Below are 22,759 nucleotides of genomic sequence, written 5' to 3'. Positions count from 1 at the left end.
TACTTATAGTATATCAAGGTAGGTATTGCATCTACTTGGTTTTTGCTTCAACGTCTTTAGTTGCACCTTTAAAGAAGGTTAGAGCTGCTTGGAGAGTTTTTTGGAGCATTAGTGGGTGCAAGATCTAGTCTATTTAATGTTATTCATGGACAGACTCTATGATTGCATTTCACAAAGTCCCACAAACCTGTGGAAACCGTTTGTTGCAAATAGAGTAGCAGAGATACACTCACTGAACCACGAGCATGGTCACACTGTGCTGGCAGGAATCATCCTGCAGACTTTCTTACAAGAGGTCAAGGTACAAATGACTTAATTACCATTCACCTTTGGTGGCATTGGCCAGACTGGTTACAAGGTCCACAGTCAGGATGGCTGCAAAATTCACATGAGCATTTGCTCATGTTCCTTAAGTTCTATAAGGGACTGTGCTGAATTGTACCCTCTGGAAATCTGAATTGATGAACTTCTAAAGAAAGTTCATGGGGCAGGAGTATGTTGAAGCTTTATTACAGATTAAAATTTTATGTTTAGATGCTTCTCCTGTTCCTGTGAGTGTGTGTGATTTCTCTTTCTGAAGTTGCTTGTTCCCGCATTAAACAGTTATTATATTATGCATTGCTTCTAATTCAAAATTAAGAGTAGCAAGGGGTTGTGTGTAACTACACCACTCTGTGTCAGAGTGATACCAAGGAGCTCTGGTAGGTCATCTCACCCTGAACTTTAGAGTGTTGCACTGTATAGTTAAAACACCTCAATACGCTCCCAATTAATATCTATGGTGATATTTTTTTTAAAAAATTACTTAAAAAATATTTAACCAAACACGTCAATTGGCTAAACAAATGTAGATTTTTATATACTGCTGTGTCATCTTCTGAATGCACAATTATTAAATAAAAATTGGGAAGGATTGTTCTGGGCTTACATAAGCCAGTAGTCAGCAAACTTGATAACGAGTAGCTGAATCAGCAGACAATGTCTGCCTGTGTTGGGGCCTGGGTAAGCATATTCTCTTTTTATCTATAGCTAGCAAATAGAAAAATTACCGTTCTTTCCCTGGCTTTAAGTTAGATTTTACATTAGCTTGGTTAACAGAGATTATTAGCTAGGGATAACAGGTTTGTGATGTTCTGTCATTGATATGAATATATAATTCTGCATTGCATGCAGTGAAGTTGTGACCCAGGCAGAAAATAATGGGAATTGTAAAAAAAATAAAATAACAAAAAATCTGCCATGCAAAGGCACTCAAACTGTAAGCCAGAACTGGCAGACTGCATCAGTCCTATTCTTCTAAAACTGACATATGTGACATTCACTTTTGTAATAGGGTGATAGAAATTTATCCAGATACAGCCAAGTGTGGTTATGCATCTCTCAAGCATCTCTTTCTTTTCAATATCTGTCAACCCCCAGATAGCATAATATAAACCTCTTCATGCACCAGGGTCACGTGGTTAATGCATTTCTTTGGTAGTTTAGTAAGAAAATGCCTTCTGAAAATAGAATGTATTCACATGCCTCATGGTACACACATGAGGCAAAAATGATAGACCTTAATTCTTACTTAAAGAATTAATGGCAGAGACATGCAAATCAGTCTCCTGTGTGTGTCCCCTATGTGAGGACAGGTGTTTCTTGTGGCCTGCTACATGGGAGAAACTGCCTATTCCAAAGGGAGAGGTACTTTGGAGCAGGTAGCGCTACCTGGGAAACTGAAAGAGCTCTGGGGAAGGGACTTTGCCAGGACTGAACTGGGAAAGGGTATTTCCTCCAGGAGTGGAGGTGGAACTGTATCCTCAGAGAGACTGAGCCAGTAGTGTTTAAAACCCCACAGGTTTCCAAACCAGGGTTATTACTGTTTTAATGTTAATGCTATTTTATTTACATCCAGTTATATAAAGTTGATATTTGCTGCAAACTGTGTGTGATTATTTCGTAGTGGAAATCCCTTTGAGGTGTGCTCCTCAGTGTCCACTAGGTGGAGGCACTGCACTAAAATCCCAGTCCCTGTACCTTTTATCTGCATTCAGGAACCAAATCTCCTGCACTAAGCAAGTAATACAGCCCAAAATAAGTGAGTGTGCCAAGAGAGGGTTACATTTATTTCTTTATTTTAATAGCTTCTCCTTACATCCTAACATCTATAGTTCCCTTCATTTCTTCTTTTTGTTCTCATGTAGAATTGGGGAATGACAATAGTATAGGCATACAAGGCAAATGTTTAGGTAAGCATTATGGTGGCCCACTGACACCTGGGCCCACTGAGAGTTTTCCTATCATCCTGGTAGGCAAGTCTGACACTGGTGCAAGATATTGAAACATGGCTTATGTGAGGCTAGTACTCAGCAAAAAAAACATCCAGGTTAGGCTTAAGCTGTCTGCAAGTTTGGATTTCGTCATACAATGCAATGTATGCAGCTTTAAGACAACAAAAGATCAGAATGTATAAAAGGACAAATTATTCATTGCATATAAAATAGAAAACACACATAAAGAATTGTTTGCATGGAGATCTTGACCAACAACTATGCCACTACACTACGATTCTACATTATATTCATTCAGAAATAATGTTAAATTTTTTTTAAATTTGGAACAAAAATGAAAAGGACATGAAAATCTCAAATTTTTTGAGAAAGCCTGTAAAACCATGAATTATATAAAGATTGTTACAGTTTATACAGGACAACTCCCACTGACTTTAACATGACATCAACAGCATATTTTTACATTGGCATTTATTGTGGTTTGAGGCATGATTAATGGTGAAAAGTTCAAATTTTTTACACAAAAAAATTATTTGCAAAAAACATGTATTTCCAGAAAAAAAGTACGTTAGTAAATAAGCTCCATAGTTGCTCTGTTTGCACAGATTATGACCTGGAGGCAAGTGCAAAGCAGGGAACTCCTGCACCCAGCAGCTGTCCAAGGTATTAATGATAGGCTGTATGGCATTGGCAATATTTTTCTGAATAGTATGGAGGCTCAGTGCCTCTGGATTTTCCTCTGCAGAAACCATGAAAGGGTGGATGAGAATTGTTCTTTAATGTGTTAGGGACACAAAATTACTTATCACTGCAATTTAACAAAATAATTTTAACAAAATGTTCCACTTGTCTTTCATTAACTTGGTGATGAAGGACATTTTGCTTCATTTTCGTAAGTGGCTGGCATTTTTCTTGTATGCAGACACTGTTGTAGGAGTTTTGTTCAGACTCTTATTATATGTGTCTGTGAATTACACCAGCATTGAAAACCTAACTTTCATCTCATGGCAGCCTCACTATTAATCATTGCATTGATGTGCTGATGTAGCATCCTTCCTACATCCTTTTGTGTCTCTTACGAACAAGAAAAATACAGCTACACTAAATCATGCAATTGTCTATGTAGCATCCCCTGAGGAAGAATGATTTCATTAAGGAAATCTCACTGCAACTCTGTAGAACTTCAGTACCAAAAAGAAAAAACAAATACGTTTAAATTGTTATCTTTTACACATGTATCATCTCATTCTGCAGTACTTATCTGGGATGGCTACATTGCTACATTGTATATCTTTAGGTTAAATAATAAAGTTTCTCCCTCAAGGCTGCCTAAAGGCATTGGGAAATGCAAGAAGCCTGTGCTAGGCATGCTCCTGTGTCACTATTACCCTATTGCGATGGGGGTTAATAGTTTTTTAAATTAGGTTTAATTGTAGAATAAGTTATTTTGAAATGAACACAAATAAGAAAGAGATATGCAAGAGAGAATAAGAAACCCTTATAATCACAGAACTCATACTGCTTAAATTTTGACCCTGAACTTATGTGAGTAGATTTATCTACCTATAAACATAATAAGAAAACAGGCTCAACGTTCAACAAAATTAAAAAAACCAAAAGGTTTACTTTTAATTATGTTTACTGAATATGGTAATATGTTATTAATTGAACTTTGTCATTCAGTTTATAACATTCATTTATTTTACTGCCTTAGCCCATTGAAATGGCTTTGATTAGTTGGTTACACTGCACTGCTAGCTGACTTTATTGACTTATACAAGACTTTATTGATCATTTTGACCTGGATGGCATGAAAGCCCTAGTGAAAGCAATGCAAAAGCAATACAATATACATACAATAGGAGGGCTCTTCCAGCCAGGGCTAACTCATTTTATCCCTACCAGGACGTTAGTAACTCTAAGCATTTTAGCACTCATAATCCGTTTAAAAGGATAGTAATATCATAATGTACATTTGCTTTGTGAATTTTTTATTGATGTAATCTTAACAGCAAAAATAGTTATTTTGTATAAAATGCATGCATTTGAACAAGAACAGAGGCTGCAACATAGCTGTTTATCACACAACATAAGTTCTAAAACAGATATTATAAATAGCTCATAAGTTATTTTCTAAAAATAGTCTTAAAAAATATACTTAACTTTATGGCCTTCATGACTGCTCCAACATTTTTTCTATAAATGTTGTTTACACATTTTTGTTTTAACAACTTGCGAGTCACACAGTGGCAATATATGCAGGATCAAATGGGACCCTATTGTCTATACCTGACATCACAAACTTTTTTTTACCCCGAGCCACATTCAAATGTAAAAAGAGTTTGGGAGCAACACAAGCATGAAAAATGTACCTGGGGGTATCAAATAAGGGCTATGATTGGTTATTAGGCAGCCAATATGTGGACTGGCAGCCTACAGGAGGTTCTGTTTGGCAGTACACCTGGTTTTTGTGCAAACAAAACTTGCCTTCAAGCCAGAAATTAAAAAATAAGCACACGCTTTGAGGCCACTGGGAGCAACATCCTTAGGGGTTGGTGAGCAACATATTGCTCCTGAGCTCCTGTATCTGCATGGTGGCAGTTAGTGATTGCTTGAACAATAATTCTCAAACCAGTTGGAACTGGTTTGTAACTGTAATATTTGGAGACCCTATAGCAGTAGCATGGACTGGCTTGCACTTCTTAATGCAGCGCTCTGTATCTTGAGCTGCAGTTTTTTTCTGCTTATCTGCTTTAAGTTGGGTGTTAATGTCCACTAATGGGCCCCATAGTGTTTTTAAGGTCTATTTATGAAAAGCAGTTTTTCATCTCATGAATGTATACACCATGCAACACATTCTTTAGCAATTTCAGTGAATACCTTTTTAAAACTATTTTAATGCTGCATGTGTGTGAATATGGCAGGGATCTTAGATTGTCAGCTCCACTGGGACAAGGACTAAAGTGAATGATGTATAATCTATGCGTAAATGTGTCTGTGTTATATAAATAAGAGATAGTAAATAATACACCAAAATGCAGAGATTCCTAGTTGACAACACCTGGAGCATAACCAGAAAGCTGAGAGAGAGCCCCAAAACATTGCTGTGTAGGTAAATACAAAACTGAACATGTTTTTGGGTGCTTAAGTTAGGGGATTGACTGTAGCTACACATTCAAGAACATTTTAAGCAGAAACATAGAAGTAACAGAAAATGTACTACCATTTTCACGTGCAAAATCAATTACAAATTACAGTATGTAGTAATATATTTTTGCTTTAGCAAGACTGGACATTTTTGTCAAATTGCAACATTATAATATTTTAAAGTTTGTGATTTTTATTGACAATTTATAAACATTCCTATTCATAGTCTGTTGAACAGGTAAGTATCCATGGGAACCATTTCTATGATAATGTCATTCATGCCTACAGTTTCCATGGTAACAATCTCCATGGTAAAATTTGTAATAACAATGGATATAGTAACACCCTGTGTGGCAGAGGTTTTTATCTTGTCTGTGCCACATCACAACTTCCATGGCATCAGTTGCCATGGTACCAGCCTCATTAAAACACTCCAGTTGTAACCATCCAACTCCAGATAGCTCCATTGCCAAGGGAACATCCTCGACAGCAACACTTTCTTTGGTTACTGTCAGATATTCCATTTGTCTCTTTTAAGATGAGACAGTCCCTAAAGGATTGTGCTTAATGGAAAATGCAATGCCTTACAGTCTAGGATACTGACAGATAAAATGTTGTGAGGTATTCTTTGTCCATTCCCACAGTTTCCTTGGTTAATTTTATGGCACCAGTTGCTATGTGAACTCTCCATGACAGCCTTTGCTGTCAATTTCACTGACCATGGTCTTTATTGCACATACTACCATAGCAATTGTGTAATGGCAATGGTCTTCATGCCAGTGGTTGCCATGGTTACAGTTTTACGGAACATGTTCACATGGCAAGTTTGGTTTTTGGAAACAGTTTAACAATCTAACAGCAGCTGTCATGGCAACACTTTTGAATGACAGGAGTTGCAGGAAAATACTAGAATATAAATTTCAATAAGCCCTGGATAAGAAATGAAAAAAAGCAGTAGAACTTGGCTGAGAAAGGAAAGTGGTTGCTATTTGAAGGGCACTAAAGAAAAGAAAGCTCTGAAAAGGAGGGCTGGATCAAAGGAAGGTGACTGGACTCACAGTAGGTGCTCACTTGCACTTTGCAGAGAGTACAATAAAGTCAAACTTATTTTACCTAGTGAATGAAACAATCCTGTATAAGGTATTGCATTTAGTGCCCTAATGTGACAAATCTCTAAACATTAGTTTCTGCTCTATTTAAACAGTATTCAAGTTTTTCAGGTACATTTATCATTTTAAAGCAAAATTATTAACCTAACAATTATACAAACAATACGCATAGCATGCTATATTTCTCCTTTATATATATTGCAGAAATATGCAATATTCATGAATGATCTGGACTTGCAATTCAGGGGTAGCAATGGTTTGACCTCCACCAATGCACTTTCCTTTGCAGGATGAAGGAATAGTAAAGGAGATAGACATCAGTCACCATGTGAAAGAGGGCTTTGAGAAAGCTGAGCCATCACAGTTTGAATTGTTGAAAGTTCTTGGCCAAGGTTCCTATGGCAAGGTAAGTTAAGGCATTTTGTAAATAAAATAATTTTCCTGTCTGTGGTATAACACTTGTTACTGTCAGACTGCCAATAATCTTGAACAGCACTGCTCTTTTTCAAAAATAGAGTGCCTTTACTGCACACTATTTAGGGCATTACAGCAACATTTCAGGCCTTGTGTGGCCTTTTAGCAAGCTGGATGCGTCCACAACTTTTTTTTTACTTAACATTTTGCACCGGTTTTGCAAACAAATTCACTGATGGCGAAATGCATAATCTTACTGCGAATCCATGCCTGCTGAAAAAAATGGCTCATCGCCAGGTACAACAAATAAAGTATTGTACAATTACTCCTATTAAAACAACAATGTTATTGTACTTTTTTTGTCCCCATAATTACAATATCGATATTAAAATATATTTTAGTTTTAATGTTTTTAAGGTTTATTCATAAAGATCAGATTTTCATTCCATAAGGATTTAAGTAGGGCTCCACCATGCATCAGTTTTTGTGAGTACCTTTTTTAAACCATTTTAATGTTGAAAGTGTTTTTTATTTCTGGTATAATTGTATCCCCCCAAATATGTACTTATTGGTTAAAAAAGATTGGTCTCATTATGATTATATCTTTGTCCATTCCTTGTGTTTTCTGAATTTATTCATAACTCCCTTAAATAACCTCTCAGCATTGCCATGCCAAACATTACATTTTTCTTGATAGGTTTATAATTGTTAAAGCGTTGGTGTAATACATCAGGCAGTAATAACCTCACTGAATTCAGAGGCCAGTAACACAGGTCCATGCATCTTGCAGCTTTAAATCATATCCACAACTGAATCCAAAAAGGAATTCTTTTGAATTTTGTCTGATCTAAGCACAAAATGTATGTTAAGGACAAAACCTGATGAATAGTGCTACTCAGTCAGTTAATATAGTTACAAAATCAAATTTAAAAAATACTTTGTGTTAAGCAAAATAGAAATCAGGATAGGAATGAATAGAAAGTGGGGGAATTTTTCTGTGCTAAACTCTAATCTCGCATTTTTATAAATTTGCCCCTATGATTCTTATGTCTGCACAATCTGTATAGCATCTTGCAGCAAATGCCAGTGCACTATTTAGCCTTGATTTTCCCTTTATTCTAAGGTTCCCATAGCAGTTTGTGTTTGTGGTTGCCAATGCTGTTAGATGCAGGGTTGGACTGGGCCACCGGGAAAAAAACGGTGGGCCCTGGCAGCCCAGACCCGATCCCTGTCTGTGCTCCCTGATGTATTTTACTTACGCACGCTCAGGGTAGGACGGCGGGGGCATATATATAAATCCAAATGTTGGACTAAAACAGGCATTAAGATCTCATTAAGTTGCCTATTGTATTTGTGCCAAGCTCAAAGGTGCCAAAGCTCTATGTCAATTCCAATGAGCCCTATAGGTGGCAGCAATTCCCAATTTACTAACTCAGGCTGTGCCAATTGACGCTCTAGACTTGCTCCTAAAGAATCACTCACAGGAGACATTACACTCGTACTTGTACTTTCCATGTTGCACTTGCATACATTAGTAATTTAGCACTTTGCATTTATGGTACAAACTACTTCCTTTATTTAAAATTGTGACTCCTCTAAATGGCAGCCTGACTTTGCCCCAGATTTAGCTAAGTTAATGAAACTTAATGAACAAATGCTAGACATTTGTTATCAATTTGCTTATCACATTATCTATTTGCTTATCAATTAAGCAAATGGCATACACTTGACACAATGTTGGCTCCCCTGGCTTTATGCTTCTTGTTCATGAACAGAATATAGACACCTTAGTGCTTATTTATTTAGCACTTAGTGTGAAGACACACGGGGCGATTAGTTAGCATAACTTTTAATTAACCCTGTTGCGGCGAATAGCCGCCCATAGAGAATAATTGCGCCGCACTCATTTTTGTTGCGCAGATAAGTCGCCACGACTTTTTAAAAAGTTGCGATGACTAATTGCCCTGTCTGTCTTCGCCCTTACTGCAAAGGGCAGCACCACCCAGTCCCATCCTTACCACCTGCCTTAGAGCAGGACAGGGAGGGGGATGCCTACGTGCCTCCCCCTGCCTGCCTCTTAAATCAAGCAATGCCTAATGCAAGCAGCACCCAAAATGAAGCACAGAGACCTGCAGCCATTTACACAATGCCCCCCGATTACAGCATGTTTAAATGCATAAATAGGGCACTTTCATTTCTTGGTGTTTCTGCCTCGCCACTCTTTGGCACCTTTACACAATATAGACGTAACACAAAATGAAGGTCAGAAAAGGAAAGGAGAGTGGGTAGGGGTTACCATTAAGATTACATGGCAATGAATCCTTATGGGGAGACTTCTATATACCTAGTCCATAGGGGCATTATTGGCCCTTAAACCTGGAAAGCTTTTTTTAATTAAAAAAAAACAAAAAAACCCAGTCATAGATTAAAAAATATAGTGGAAGAAAGCAATTAGTGCAAGAAAATGGAATACATATGGATACATTACATCTATATCCCAATTCCCCAACCTTACTCTGCCATCACTTTTGACATACTATTATTTTGGTTAGTTCCTAAATGGAGAAAAAGTACCATTTAGCATCAATTAGCATCTAAGTGCGAAAAAATGGTTCCTCCATTGTCAACTGTTACATTTGGCCCAGCTTCTACATTTCTCTAATTTGCCATTTCGTATGGCTTATAAATTTTAATGTACAGCTGAGTTGCCCTGTATATATTTTGCAGCAGGTGGAATTATACAGAAGATTTCTAGAGTTATGAAATAAATGAAGAGGTCATTTTCTTAAAATGAAATGTTTTATGGCAGTGTTCCTCCATGGTGAACACTTTGTATGCTACGAATAGGCAGTAATGAGGGCTATTTTTACAGCAGTCACTTTTTGCAGCTTAGAAAAGGAAAAATATTTTAGTGCTTTAAAACACATTTTAGCAAAAGAACAAAGTTGCCTAGATGCCATAATTATAAGTGGATTGTTGGCATGAGGATTTTGCCTACAATGAACTATAATTGGTATTGTTGATATCATATTACAGGTATCGGACCCCTTATCCGGAAACCCGTTATCCAGAAAGCTCCGAATTACGGAAAGCCCGTCTCCCATAGACTCCATTTTAATCAAATAATTCAGAATTTTAAAACTGATTTCCTTTTTCTATGTAGAAATAAAACAGTACCTTGTAATTGATCCAAACTAAGATAGAAATAATCCTTATTGGATGCAAAACAATCCTATTGGGTTTAATTAATGTTTTATTGATTTTTTAGTAGACTTAAGGTGTGAAGATCCAAATTACGGAAAGATCCCTTATCCGGAATGCCCTTGGTCCCGAGCATTCTGGATAATGGGTCCTATACCTGTATATCATAACATTACACATATAACAGCAGAGTAATTTTATTGCATGTACTAGGCACCCATTTTGTATTTTTTATTTGTTTACCTGATTAAGCATTCTCTGTATTCCAACAGGTTTTTCTTGTTAGAAAGGTTAAAGGGTCTGATTCAGAGCAGCTTTATGCTATGAAGGTTTTAAGGAAAGCTACTCTCAAAGGTGAGTGTTACGCTTAAATAGAACATACAATTTACAGACCAACTGTACCAATAAAAATATATGTATCATTTGTTAAAGAAAGAATTAAGCTAGGGCACACTACATAATAAAAAGTGCAATGGTTGAACTGATAAACTTGATGGATTTTTTTTTAACCAAAATTAACTATGCAATTTGTGAAAAAAAATAAAGATTGGGCTTCATACTATAATGGTTATCTATATTTTGGCAATGGCATCTAAGTACTAATAACATTTAAAATATTAGCTTCCTTGTCTTATGCCACACCTCCCCTAAAATTGAAAGATTTCATGCATTAAAATTGCCTTTTGTGATGCCCCCAAAAATCACTATAACATATATAAATAAAATAAAAAAAACCCAGAGACAGCACTTTCTCTTCAGGCTACCAGAGTACATTTTGGTAAAATTGTAAAGGTTGCCAGTGGGCTTTACTGATTTATAAAATGCTCAATTTGTGACCAGTTTGTGGTGGATAAATAAAAAAAAAGATAAAAAAATTGCCTGCAGTAGCCATAATGAGAGCCATGTCCTCAGAATCTTATTACTTTAAAGTCATTTTTTTCTTCACTTCAGCCATTGTTAAACTTATAGTCTTCTGTAATGCTCTGGTGCACAGAGAAGAATTGGACTGTTAGTTTTTAATAGAGAAAGGTCTGTTTAGTGAGTTGGGCTGACTTAGGCTGAAAATCTTTACAAAAAATAAAAAATGTGAAACCATTCTATTGTTGGGGGATATACTTACATACCCCTATCTCACTTCTACATTCAGAATGGTGTTCCTCGGATGTATTTGAATAAATGAATTATTTGAATTTATTAGTTGTTGTATAACAACAATACACTGGCCCCTTAGTAGCTGAGACAATGTATAAACCTTATTAGTTACCCTTTGCATAAACCATGTAAGGCCTTGCTTGAATGGTGTAATCTTGTACTTTTTGATGTTATTATTATTTTTTAACAACTAAGTGTAAAGCTTTATAAGATCAGTTTAAACTAGCAATTGCTTGGATATATCACATTATATTAACCTTTTGTTTTATGCTGTTCCTGAACAAGTTCATCTATTGTAACTACTGTTATAATATATGGTCGTTTACCATTCATGCATGACATGTTAGACTATTATGTCTGGATAAGGTTATGTAGGGACCCAAAGGGTTAATATGCCCCTATGGCTTTAAACCATACAATTCATTCTTTCTCCTTGTTACTGGGCAAATACCCATGTATCTAGTTTGCTATTAGCATTTTGTTCCTTATTGGTTTATAGGTAGACCTATACCTTTGCACTCTAATATAGTGCTTAGCAAAGGGGTGGATCTTTATCTTTGGCTGCATCTGTTGACTCAGGTGAGCCTGGGATCCACAGGGCCCCAGTAAGCCATCTACCCTAAAGACTACATCTAACTCTAGTGAAGTCGGGGAACAGGGACCCTGTGAACAAGGATTAGCAAGAACAGGATAACATTTGTCACAGCACTTTCCAGGAAAGTGAGATCGTTAGTCTGGATAGAAAGAGCAAGTCAAGTTCTGTCAAGACTACTCTCCACAGTGGTGCCATGCCGTTCTATCCACTGTGCCTTTACCTGCTTAATCCTCTGAGTGAGTACTGCATAACCCTTTGGATCATTTTTCTTGGACAAATAAACAAGTCAAGTTCTGTTTTACCGCAAAAGAACCTTCTGGCGCCCATTCTTTCAATTTCTTTGCACACAGCCTCAGTGAGCTGTAGTTGCACACCCCTTGGATATTTCCACATAGTGAAAGCCCATCTTGAATTTTAGAGTCCTATGAACCCCATGCACTAAAGCCTATCTAGCTGGTATTGCCTGTTTTCACAGCCAAATAGGGGTTACAGTTACTTATTCAAGGGGAATATAAAATGGCGTTTCCAACAAAAATTCAACATAGTTACAGATGCCAGAACATTTTCCGAATTACAGAAAAAATCTTGTAGGTACTATGATACTTTTTATTAACATCATTTGACTGAAACCATATGTTGCTCCAATATATTGCATCTTGCTACCTATGCAGTCTGGATGAATTAGCATTTTAAACAAAATTTAGGCAAAAAGATAATTCAAAAACACAATTCCTTACTGGTTAAAAAATTTGCCAATGGCAAAATGCGGAATTTTCACTGCTAATCCATTCCTGCAATCCTAGTCCAAACCTGCTATAGTGTAGGATGTTTTGTAAAAATAGTCCTAGGAAGTTCACATTATTTTAAACACATCACTGTTCTGATATCTTTACTGCAAAATTTATATTGTACTCATGACTAATTTATTTTTCTAATATGCAGATGTTGCTTCTTTCCTCTAAAAAGTTAATTAGATGTGTTGGTGTTAATCAAGCTCAAGTGTTTTTTGTTCATCTTTGTGTTGATCGGGAATAGAATGAACAGAGATTTTTAGAAAGCCAATTTTGTATTGAAAAAAGAAAACATTCTTCTTGACCCCAAGATGTCAAATGGCTTTTAAACTTGATTATTCTTCTTACATGTTCTTATAACTCTGTGTAAACAAAAATCTCTTCTTCCAGCGGAAAACCTTTTAGTATTAGTTGACCTTGCTGGTGACCCCCTTCTGTTGCTTTTTCTTTCTATCAGAATCTTAATGTATAGCTTATTTTTACATTTAGAAGGTTCATTAACTGTACTGCAGGTGTTTGCCTGCTACTGTATAAAACAGCCCTGTAGGTCGCATATTAACTTTCTCCTAACAATTAACATGATATGACTTTTTGATATCACTATATAACTGCTAGCTGGAAATACCATCTACAACACTGTAAATATTTTATAATTATTTACAAGTAATAATTTGTGATATAACTATTTTTGGGCAATTTTTCACAAATTATTGTGTTTGTTTATTACTACAACCTTGAACAATGTACAACGTAATTGTAATGTAAAATTTTATTTTCCTCTGCCGATTTTAATTTTTAATGCTTTATTAGTTTCAATATTTGGTTTCTAAGCTAATTATTCACCCTGCTTATTTTATAAATACTTCTAACATTATTCGGTGTGACAGTGAATTTCTAGTAAAGGAATACTGTCATGGGAAAACAGGTTTTTTTTTTAAAACGCATTAGTTAATAGAACTTCTCCAGCAGAATCCTGCATTGGCATCGATTTTTCAAAAACACAAACAGATCTTGTTATATTTAATTTTGAAATTTTACATGGGGCTAGCCATATTCTTTATTTCCCAGTATGCCACAACCATGTGACCTTGGGACTTCTCCAGTTACATGGAAGTAGAAGAAACAATAGATTATATAAAAGCAGTTACATAGTTACATACGGTTGAAAAAATACTCCATCAAGTTCATCCCTTCCAAGTAAACCCAGCACACACAAACCTATACTGACCTATCTATACACTCACATACATAAACTATATATACCAACATCAGTACTAACCATAGATATTAGTATAACAAAAGCCTTGGATACTATGCTTGTTCAAGAACTCATCCAGGCCCCTCTTAAAGGCATTAACAGAATCTGCCATTACAACATCACTAGGAAGGGCATTCCCCAACCTCACTGTCCTCATCATGAAAAACCACTTACGCTGCTTCAAATGGAAGTTCCGTTCTTCCAATCTAAAGCAGTGGCCTCTGTTGCGCTGAACATTTTTATGGGAAAAAAAGAACATCCCCCATCTGCCTATAATCCCCTCTAATGTACTTGTACAGAGTAATCCTGTCCCCTTGCAAGCGCCTTTTTTTCAAGTGACAACCCCAACCTCGACAGTCTAACCTCATAGTTTAAATCTTCCATCCTTTTTACCAGTTTAGTTGCATGTCTCTGCACTCTCTCCAGCTCATTAATATCCTTCTTAAGGACTGGAGCCCAAAACTGCACTGCATACTCAAGGTGAGGCCTTACCAGAGACAGTACTTTATTTGCTTTAGTAGCCACAGAATTACACTGCCCCCAGATCCTTCTCCATTAAGGATACCCCCAACAAACTACCATTTAGTAGATAACTTGCATTTATATTATTTCTACCGAAGTGCATAACATTTGCACTTGCCTACATTCAACCTAATTTTCCATTTTGCTGCCCAGTTTTCCAGTTGAATCAAATCACTCTGCAAAGTGGCATCATCATCCTGCATGGAACTTATAGTTTTGCACAATTTAGTACCATCAGCAAAAATAAAAACAGTACTCTCTATGCCCACCTCCAGGTCATTAATGAGCAAGTTAAAAAGCAAAGGACCAAGGACTGACCCCCTGCGGTACTCCACTAACAACACTGGTCCAATTAGAAAATGTTAAATTTACCACCACTTTTTGTAATCTATCCTTCAGCCAGTTTTCTATCCAGGTACAAATATTATGTTGTAGGCCAATATTCCTCAATTTTATAATAAACTTTCTGTGAGGTACTGTATCAAACGCTTTAGCAAAATCTAAGTAGATGACATCAACTGCCATTCCAGCATCCGAGCTTCCTGCTCACCTCCTCATAAAAGGCAATTATATTAGTATGGCAAGATCTGTTACACATAAAATTATGCTGCACAAACTTTTAGTAATTTGCAATGTATTCAAGTATTCTAACTATATCTCTTCCGAAAGCTTTCCCAACACTGATGTCAGATTAACAGGCCTATAGTTTTCAGAATGAGAACGGGATCCCTTTTTAAATAACAGCACCACATTAGCAGTCTTGCCAGTCTCTTTGCATCATGCCAGAGCTTAATGAATCCTAAAAAATTAAGTAAAGAGAGTGACCCATGCATTAGTAGTTATATTAATAAAAAAAAAATGAGTTAAAATGTCTGTTTTTTTCCTGTTGACATCAACCATCTGACCCCCCTGTGATAATAAGGGTCCCACACCTTCATCTTCATTTTTTCACTATTTATATATTTAAAAAATAATTTTGGATTCATTTTACTCCTAGCTGCAATACCCCTTTCCATCTCTTTCCATGCCTGATAGCTTTTTTGTATGCTTTATTTGCTTCCTTGGACCTGAGTTCTAATGTGTGCTGGCTCTTTCTAAAAGCTCAGGATCAGGCACAATGCACTGAGATGGCTGCCTACAAACCAATATTACAACTAAAAAAAAACCTTTTGTTGGTTTAAGAACAACATTTTAAATGCTAGAGTGAATTATTTGCTATGTAAACAGTGTAGTTTAGAAATAAAAAGTATACCATAAAAATCATGACAGAATCCCTTTAGGTATTATACACACATTTATTTATGTATGTATTCTGTTCTTCCCATGCAGTGCGTGATCGTGTTAGGTCAAGGATGGAGAGAGACATCTTAGCAGAGGTCAACCATCCATTCATAGTCAAGCTCCACTATGGTAAACCCAAAAACAAAAATTGTGTTGTGTATGTACAAAATACACATTTATTATTTTAAAGTAGCATATGTAATTATTAAATGTCCCTGGATTTATAAATGTAAAATGCTTGTCTTTTTCTTCCTACAGCCTTTCAGACTGAGGGGAAGTTATACTTAATACTAGATTTTCTACGAGGAGGGGACCTCTTTAGCAGACTTTCCAAAGAAGTAGGTACATGAAGGAAATTTAACAAGAAGAGAATATACTGGGAGACATTTATAATCATTTAGTCTAAGGTGAAAACAAAGCAAATGCAAATATGTGCAATTCTTTTATAGTTATATGCAGTTTTTGGGATCTGAGTCATATTACAGAATCATTCATAAGCACATCAGCTATTCAAAAAATAAGTGGAAATTGACAACATCAGTTTAGCAAACTGCAAAACACTAATTAAAATGTTTTTTTCTTGTCTGAATGATGCCCATGTGCTTCATGCCACTAATGTATATAGCACTGATGAAAACTAAATAGGGTAGCTGCAGGTTTCTGTGTTCCAAAATGGGTGAATGGTGCACAACTATGCCTACTGACCCTGTTAAATTCTGAAGCTATTAACACTACCCTGGAACTGGGATTAAAAGCTTTCCCAAAGCTGGATTTTGTCAATAGGCACACAAGATTTGTGCCAAGTGAAGAGGATACAAATGTCATTGTGAATGCATGCTTGGGAAGCAATGCATCTCCCCACTAGATGCCCAGAACTCAACCTGCGCCGAATTTACAGTGGAATTATGTAAAAAAAATGCTGCATTGTTGCTAACAAAACATAGCATAAACAGAACATGATGCACATTTATAAACAGTTATTGGATCAGTAGTCAGACACCTTTGGACAGTGATAGTCAGATCGCTGGTATACAGTTTTGCAAATGAATCTCTGAGAAAATTAGTTAAATCTAAAGAGTAGTAGTGATAACAACCAAATTTACTACTAATTTTAGGATATCATCCCACACTTGTTTTGGGAAATATTTGAATGGACTAGGTGGCCAAACATTCTAACTGTATCATTTTATTCTTATTAGGTGATGTTTACAGAAGAAGATGTCAAATTCTACTTAGCTGAATTGGCCTTAGCTTTAGATCATCTCCACAGCTTTGGAATTATTTACAGAGATCTAAAACCAGAGAAGTATGTTTTTATGAATACTGGATTAAACCATTCTATAGTGAAAAAAACTTGCAAGAAAAAATGCCCATTGACTCTAATATTTTTTGTGGAAAAACAATTTTTCTGTGGTTTTACAATTTTTTTCAGCAAAGCAAAATATAAGTATTACAAATAAACAAGTAGTACAGATCTTAACATTATTCTGCGCATTAAGGACAGTAAGCAGTATTGCTAAGGTATATTTAGTGTGGGGCTTAAATAGCCTCTGTAAATTAGTTTATCGCTGTTGCTGCCTTTAGTATAGTAACTGTGTATTAAGGTGCCTTTAATGGATGGAGAACATTTTAGAAGGTTTGCTTTTTAGACAAATTGTTTTATAGTACAGTTTTTTTATACCCATAATTCACAGAACTGCAGCATGACTGATTTCCTAATTTGTGTCTTTTTTTCTTGTTTCTTTCAGCATTCTGTTAGATGAAGAAGGCCACATCAAAATCACAGGTAGCAAGCCAATTAAGTACATTGCGACTCCATGCATACTGTACTATTTCTGTTGTGCAAAGAAATGCCAGATTTTTTTTTAATTTGATATTTTTAAATGCAGATTTTGGACTAAGCAAGGAATCTATTGATCATGATAAAAGAGCATATTCCTTTTGTGGAACAATAGAATACATGGCCCCCGAGGTTGTGAATCGGAGAGGTCACACACAGAGTGCTGACTGGTGGTCTTTTGGTGTGCTCATGGTAAATTTTTCTTTTGCTATATGTGCAAATTATTGGTTTCATATTTTATAGCTGTATGTTCTTTTTCAATAATTCATTATTTCTTGTTTCTGTACTCTAAAAACAAAGGCTGAATTTGGATTTACATACAGCTAATAAGTACAAATATATTACAAATATATTATATAACCTTACAGCTCATGCAACATAAAAATAAAATTTATGGGGACATTTTCACACAGAATGTGTAATGTTTAGTAAATACAATTTCTATTTTCTATTGTATTAAATCATATTTTAAACAGTATAATGTATATTAATTATAATCATCAACAACAACAATAATAATAAAATAAACTAGAAAGGGAAGTTTGAGAACAAACTTCATGTTGGGTTGAAAAACGTGAAGTCACTGAATGAAATCTGATCTGTTGTTGGCTCTGTCCCACTTTTTCTAACCTTGGACCACAGTTATATAGCAAAAACCACTGTGCAAAATTTGGGGACCCTGGTTTTAATAGTGTCTGAATGGCAGCAATTTAGATTTCCCCACTGAAAGTCAACGAGTGACACCTGATTGGTGGTTGGTGGCTCTGCCCACGTTTTTTACCCTGGAACTGCAGTTACCCAGTGACTAACTCTACAAAGTTTAGGGACCCTAGGATTAATAGTTAAAGAACGGCAGCAGTTTAAAGTTAAACCAATAAAAGTCAAATGGTAAATTGTGATTGGTGGTTGGTGGGTGTGCCCACTTTTTCTAACCTCGAGTCGAAGTCACTCAGTGACAAACAGTGGGCACCCTGGCATAAATAGTGTGAGAATGGCAGCATTTTAAATTTAAACCAATAAAATTCAATGGATGAAATCTGATTGGCTGTTAGTGGCCCAACCCACTTTTCCTATTTTTTAACTGCAGTCCCCCAGTGACCAACTTTGCAAAGTTTGGTGACTCAGGCATAAAAATTGTGAGAGCATTTTACACTTTAGCATTGAAAGTAAATAGGTGAAATGTGATTGGCTGTTGATGGCTCCGCCTACTTTTTCAAAACTAAAACCGTAGTTACCTGGTGCCTTACTCAGCAAAGTTTTGGGAACCTGGTGTTATTACTGTGAGAATGGCAGCAGGTTGGAGCAGGCCAAGTCAATAGGTAAAACCTGATTGGCTGTTCACAGCTCCGCCCACTTTTGGACATCCAGCAATCATCATATTTTCATTCAGGCTGACCCCATGGCTATTTGATTCAAGTTTGGGGAGTGTAGCCTCAAAGCTGTAAGATTGGCAGCAGTTTCAATTTTCCCATAAAAGTCAATGGATGAAATTTGATTAGCTGTTGTTGGCCCCTCCCACTTTGGGGCCATCCAACAAATGTCGCTGTTTCATTCGGAGTGACCCCACTATTATGTTATTGAAGTTTGGGGGGTGTAGCTACAAAGCTGTAAGTGTGGCAGCAGTTTGAAAATTTCCCCTGTCAAAGTCAATGGGAAAATTTGGGGGGTTCGGAGCGACGCCACAAAAAGACGAGGGGCGGGATCACTTAGAAAAGCACAAGCAACCTGCTCCGATATAGGGCGAAGAAGTGTGGAGAGTTTGAATGTTGTACCCCTAAACTGTAGGAGGAGTAGCGTTTAGAAAATGGGGGGCGCTAAGAAGAAGAAGAAAAAGTCGAAGAACATAATGATAGGTTTCATGACAGCCCCTGTAACTAAAGATCAGACCGTACCATTTTATTGGAGGGGGGGGTCAGGCAGTACCATTTTGTTGGCAGGGGGGGTCAGACCGTACCATTTTAATGGAGGGGGGGGTCGGACCGTACCATTTTATTGGAGGGGGGATCGGACCGTACCATTTTTTTGGAGGGGGGGGAGTAGGGTCGTACCATTTTGTTGGAGGGGGGGTTGGACTGTACCATTTTGTTGGGGGGGCCATACCATTTTGTTGGAGGGGGGTGTCGGACTGTACCATTTTTTTCGGGGGGTTGGACTGTACCATTTTGTTTCAGGGGGGTCACACCATACCACTTTAGGGGGACGAGGGGATGATAATGATACATTTTCATGACCCCCTGTAACTAAAGATCGGATTGTTAGCAGTTCACTGTCATGCACTTTACTTTCCCCTCCACACTCACCCTGGCATCAAACCAATAAAAATGGGGGGCGCTAAGAATAAGATGAAGTGGAAGAAGAAGAAGCAGAAGAATACGATGAAGTCAAAGAACAGTAAGTTGGGTTTTTCAACCCAACATAATGATACGGTTTCATGACAGCCCCTGTAACTAAAGATCAGACTGTACCAATTTTGTGGACGGGGGAAGGGGTTGGACTGTACCATTTTTTGGAGGGGGGGGTCAGGACGTACCATTTTGTTGTAGGGGGGGTCAGACCGTACCATTTTATTGGAGAGGGGGTTGGACTGTACCATTCTGGTGGAGGGGGGTTTGGATCGTACCATTTTATTGGAGGGGGGGTCGGACCGTACCATTTTGTTGGCAGGGGGGTTGGACTGTACCATTTTGTTGGAGGGGGTGTTGGACCATACCATTTTGTTGGCAGGGGGGTTGACTGTACCATTTTAATGGAGGGGGTGGGTCAGGACATACCATTTTTTTGGAGGGGGGGTCGGACCATACCATTTTTATTGGAGGGGGATCGGACCATACCATTTTTGGAGGGGGGGTCAGACTATACCATTTTGTTTGAAGGGGGTCAGACCGTACCACTTTAGGGGGGCGAGGGGATGATAATTGGGAACCCTGGCAACAAACCAATAAAAATCAGTAGGTGAAATCTGATTGGTTGTTGGTGGCTCCGCCCACTTTTCAAAACTAAAACTGCAGTCCCCTAGTGACCAACTGTGAAAAGTTTGGGGACCCTGGTGTTAATTCTGTGAGAATGGCAGCAGGTTGAATTTCCCCATTAAAAGTCAATAGGTAAACACTTTTTCTTACCTTGAATTAGAGTTACCTGGTGCCTAACTCTGCAAAGTTTGGGGACCCCGGTGTTATTACTGTGAGAACGGCAGCAGGTTGGATTTCTGCCAAGTCAATAGGTAAAATCTGATTGGCTGTTCACAGCTCCGCCCACTTTTGGGCATCCAACAATCATCATATTTTCATTCAGGCTGACCCCATGACTGTGTGATACAAGTTTGGGGAGTGTAGCCTCAAAGCTGTAAGATTGGCAGCAGTTTCAATTTTCCCATAAAAGTCAATGGGTAAAATTTGATTGGCTGTTGTTGGCCCCTCCCACTTTGCTGTTTAAAAAAAAAACAAAAAAACTTGAATGCGTAGTCAGCCAGTGACTGACTGGGAACTTGATTGGCTGTTGGTGGCTCCACCCACTTTTCAAAACTAAAACTGCAGTCTCCTAGTGACCAAGTGTAAAAAGTTTGGGGACCCTGATGTTAATACTGTGAGAATCGCAGCAGGTTGGATTTCAGCCAAATCAATAGGTAAAATCTGATTGGCTGTTCACAGCTCCGCCCACTTTTGGGCATCCAGCAATCATCATATTTTCATTCAGGCTGACCCCATGACTATTTGATTCAAGTTTGGGGAGTGTAGCCTCAAAGCTGTAAGATTGGCAGCAGTTTCAATTTCCCCATAAAAGTCAATGGATGAAATTCGATTGGCTGTTGTTAGCCCCTCCCACTTTGGGGCCATCCAACAAATGTCGCTGTTTCATTCGGAGTGACCCCACTATTATGTTATTGAAGTTTGGGGGATGTAGCTACAAAGCTGTAAGTGTGGCACCAGTTTGAAAATCTTCCCTGTCAAAGTCAATGGGAAAATTGGGGGGTCTGGAACGGCGCCACAAAAAGACGAGGGGCGGGATCACTTAGAAAAGCACAAGCAACCTGCTCCGCTATAGGGCGAAGAAGTGTGGGGAGTTTGGATGTTGTACCCCTAAACTGTAGGAGGAGTAGCGTTTAGAAAATGGGGGGGGGGGGGGCGCTAAGAAGAAGAAGAAAAAGCAGAAGAATAAGCTGAAGTTGAAGAACAGTAGGTTGGGTTTTTCAACCCAAAATAATGATAGGTTTCATGACAGCCCCTGTAACTAAAGATCAGACTGTACCATTTTATTGGAGGGGGGGGTCAGGCAGTACCATTTTGTTGGCAGGGGGGTTGGACTGTACCATTTTGTTGGAGGGGGTTCAGGACGTACCATTTTGTTGGAGGGGGGGTCAGGACGTACCATTTTGTTGGAGGGGGGGTTGGACCATACCATTTTTGGGGGGGGGTCGGACCGTACCATTTTTTTGGGGGGGGTGTTGGACTGTACTATTTTGTTGGGGGGGCCATACCATTTTGTTGGAGGGGGGTGTTGGACTGTACCATTTTGTTCGGGGGGTTGGACCGTACCATTTTGTTTCAGGGGGGGTCACACCGTACCACTTTAGGGGGACGAGGGGATGATAATGATACATTTTCATGACCCCCTGTAACTAAAGATCGGATCGTACCATTTTAATGGAGGGGGGGGTCGGACTGTACCATTTTATTGAAGGGGGGGATCGGACCGTACCATTTTATTGGAGGGGGGGGTCGGACCATACCATTTTTTGGGGGGGGTCGGACCGTACCATTTTTTTGGGGGGGGTGTTGGACTGTACTATTTTGTTGGGGGTGCCATACCATTTTGTTGGAGGGGGGGGTGTTGGACTGTACCATTTTGTTCGGGGGGTTGGACCGTACCATTTTGTTTCAGGGGAGGTCACACCGTACCACTTTAGGGGGACGAGGGGATGATAATGATACATTTTCATGACCCCCTGTAACTAAAGATCGGATCGTTAGCAGTTCACTGTCATTCACTTTATTTTCCCCTCCACAGTCACCCTGGCATCAAACCAATAAAAAATGGGGGCGCTAAGTAGAAGAAGAAGCAGAAGAATAAGATGAAGTCGAAGAACAGTATGTTGGGTTTTTCAACCCAACATAATGATACGGTTTCATGACAGCCCCTGTAACTAAAGATCAGACCGTACCATTTTATTGGAGGGGGG

At 38.0% G+C, this 22,759-nt stretch overlaps 1 protein-coding gene across 1 annotated transcript in view; it reads left to right on the top strand.

Moving 5' to 3' along the window:
• rps6ka2 (ribosomal protein S6 kinase A2) overlaps positions 1-22,759 on the top strand; it is a 95,462-nt gene that overhangs the window by 27,672 nt on the left and 45,031 nt on the right. Inside the window, exons 2-8 of the mRNA XM_002942350.5 lie at positions 6,819-6,935; positions 10,417-10,498; positions 15,792-15,872; positions 16,002-16,081; positions 16,943-17,049; positions 17,492-17,529; positions 17,633-17,775. Coding sequence (XP_002942396.3) covers positions 6,819-6,935; positions 10,417-10,498; positions 15,792-15,872; positions 16,002-16,081; positions 16,943-17,049; positions 17,492-17,529; positions 17,633-17,775 — 648 coding nt within the window. The remainder of the gene's footprint in view (positions 1-6,818; positions 6,936-10,416; positions 10,499-15,791; positions 15,873-16,001; positions 16,082-16,942; positions 17,050-17,491; positions 17,530-17,632; positions 17,776-22,759) is intronic.

The sequence above is a fragment of the Xenopus tropicalis genome, chromosome 5, assembly GCF_000004195.4.
Source record: "Xenopus tropicalis strain Nigerian chromosome 5, UCB_Xtro_10.0, whole genome shotgun sequence".
Taxonomy (NCBI): Eukaryota; Metazoa; Chordata; class Amphibia; order Anura; family Pipidae; genus Xenopus; species Xenopus tropicalis.
Note: the sequence above shows the minus strand (reverse complement) of the source record. Positions and strands in the feature narration are given on the sequence as shown.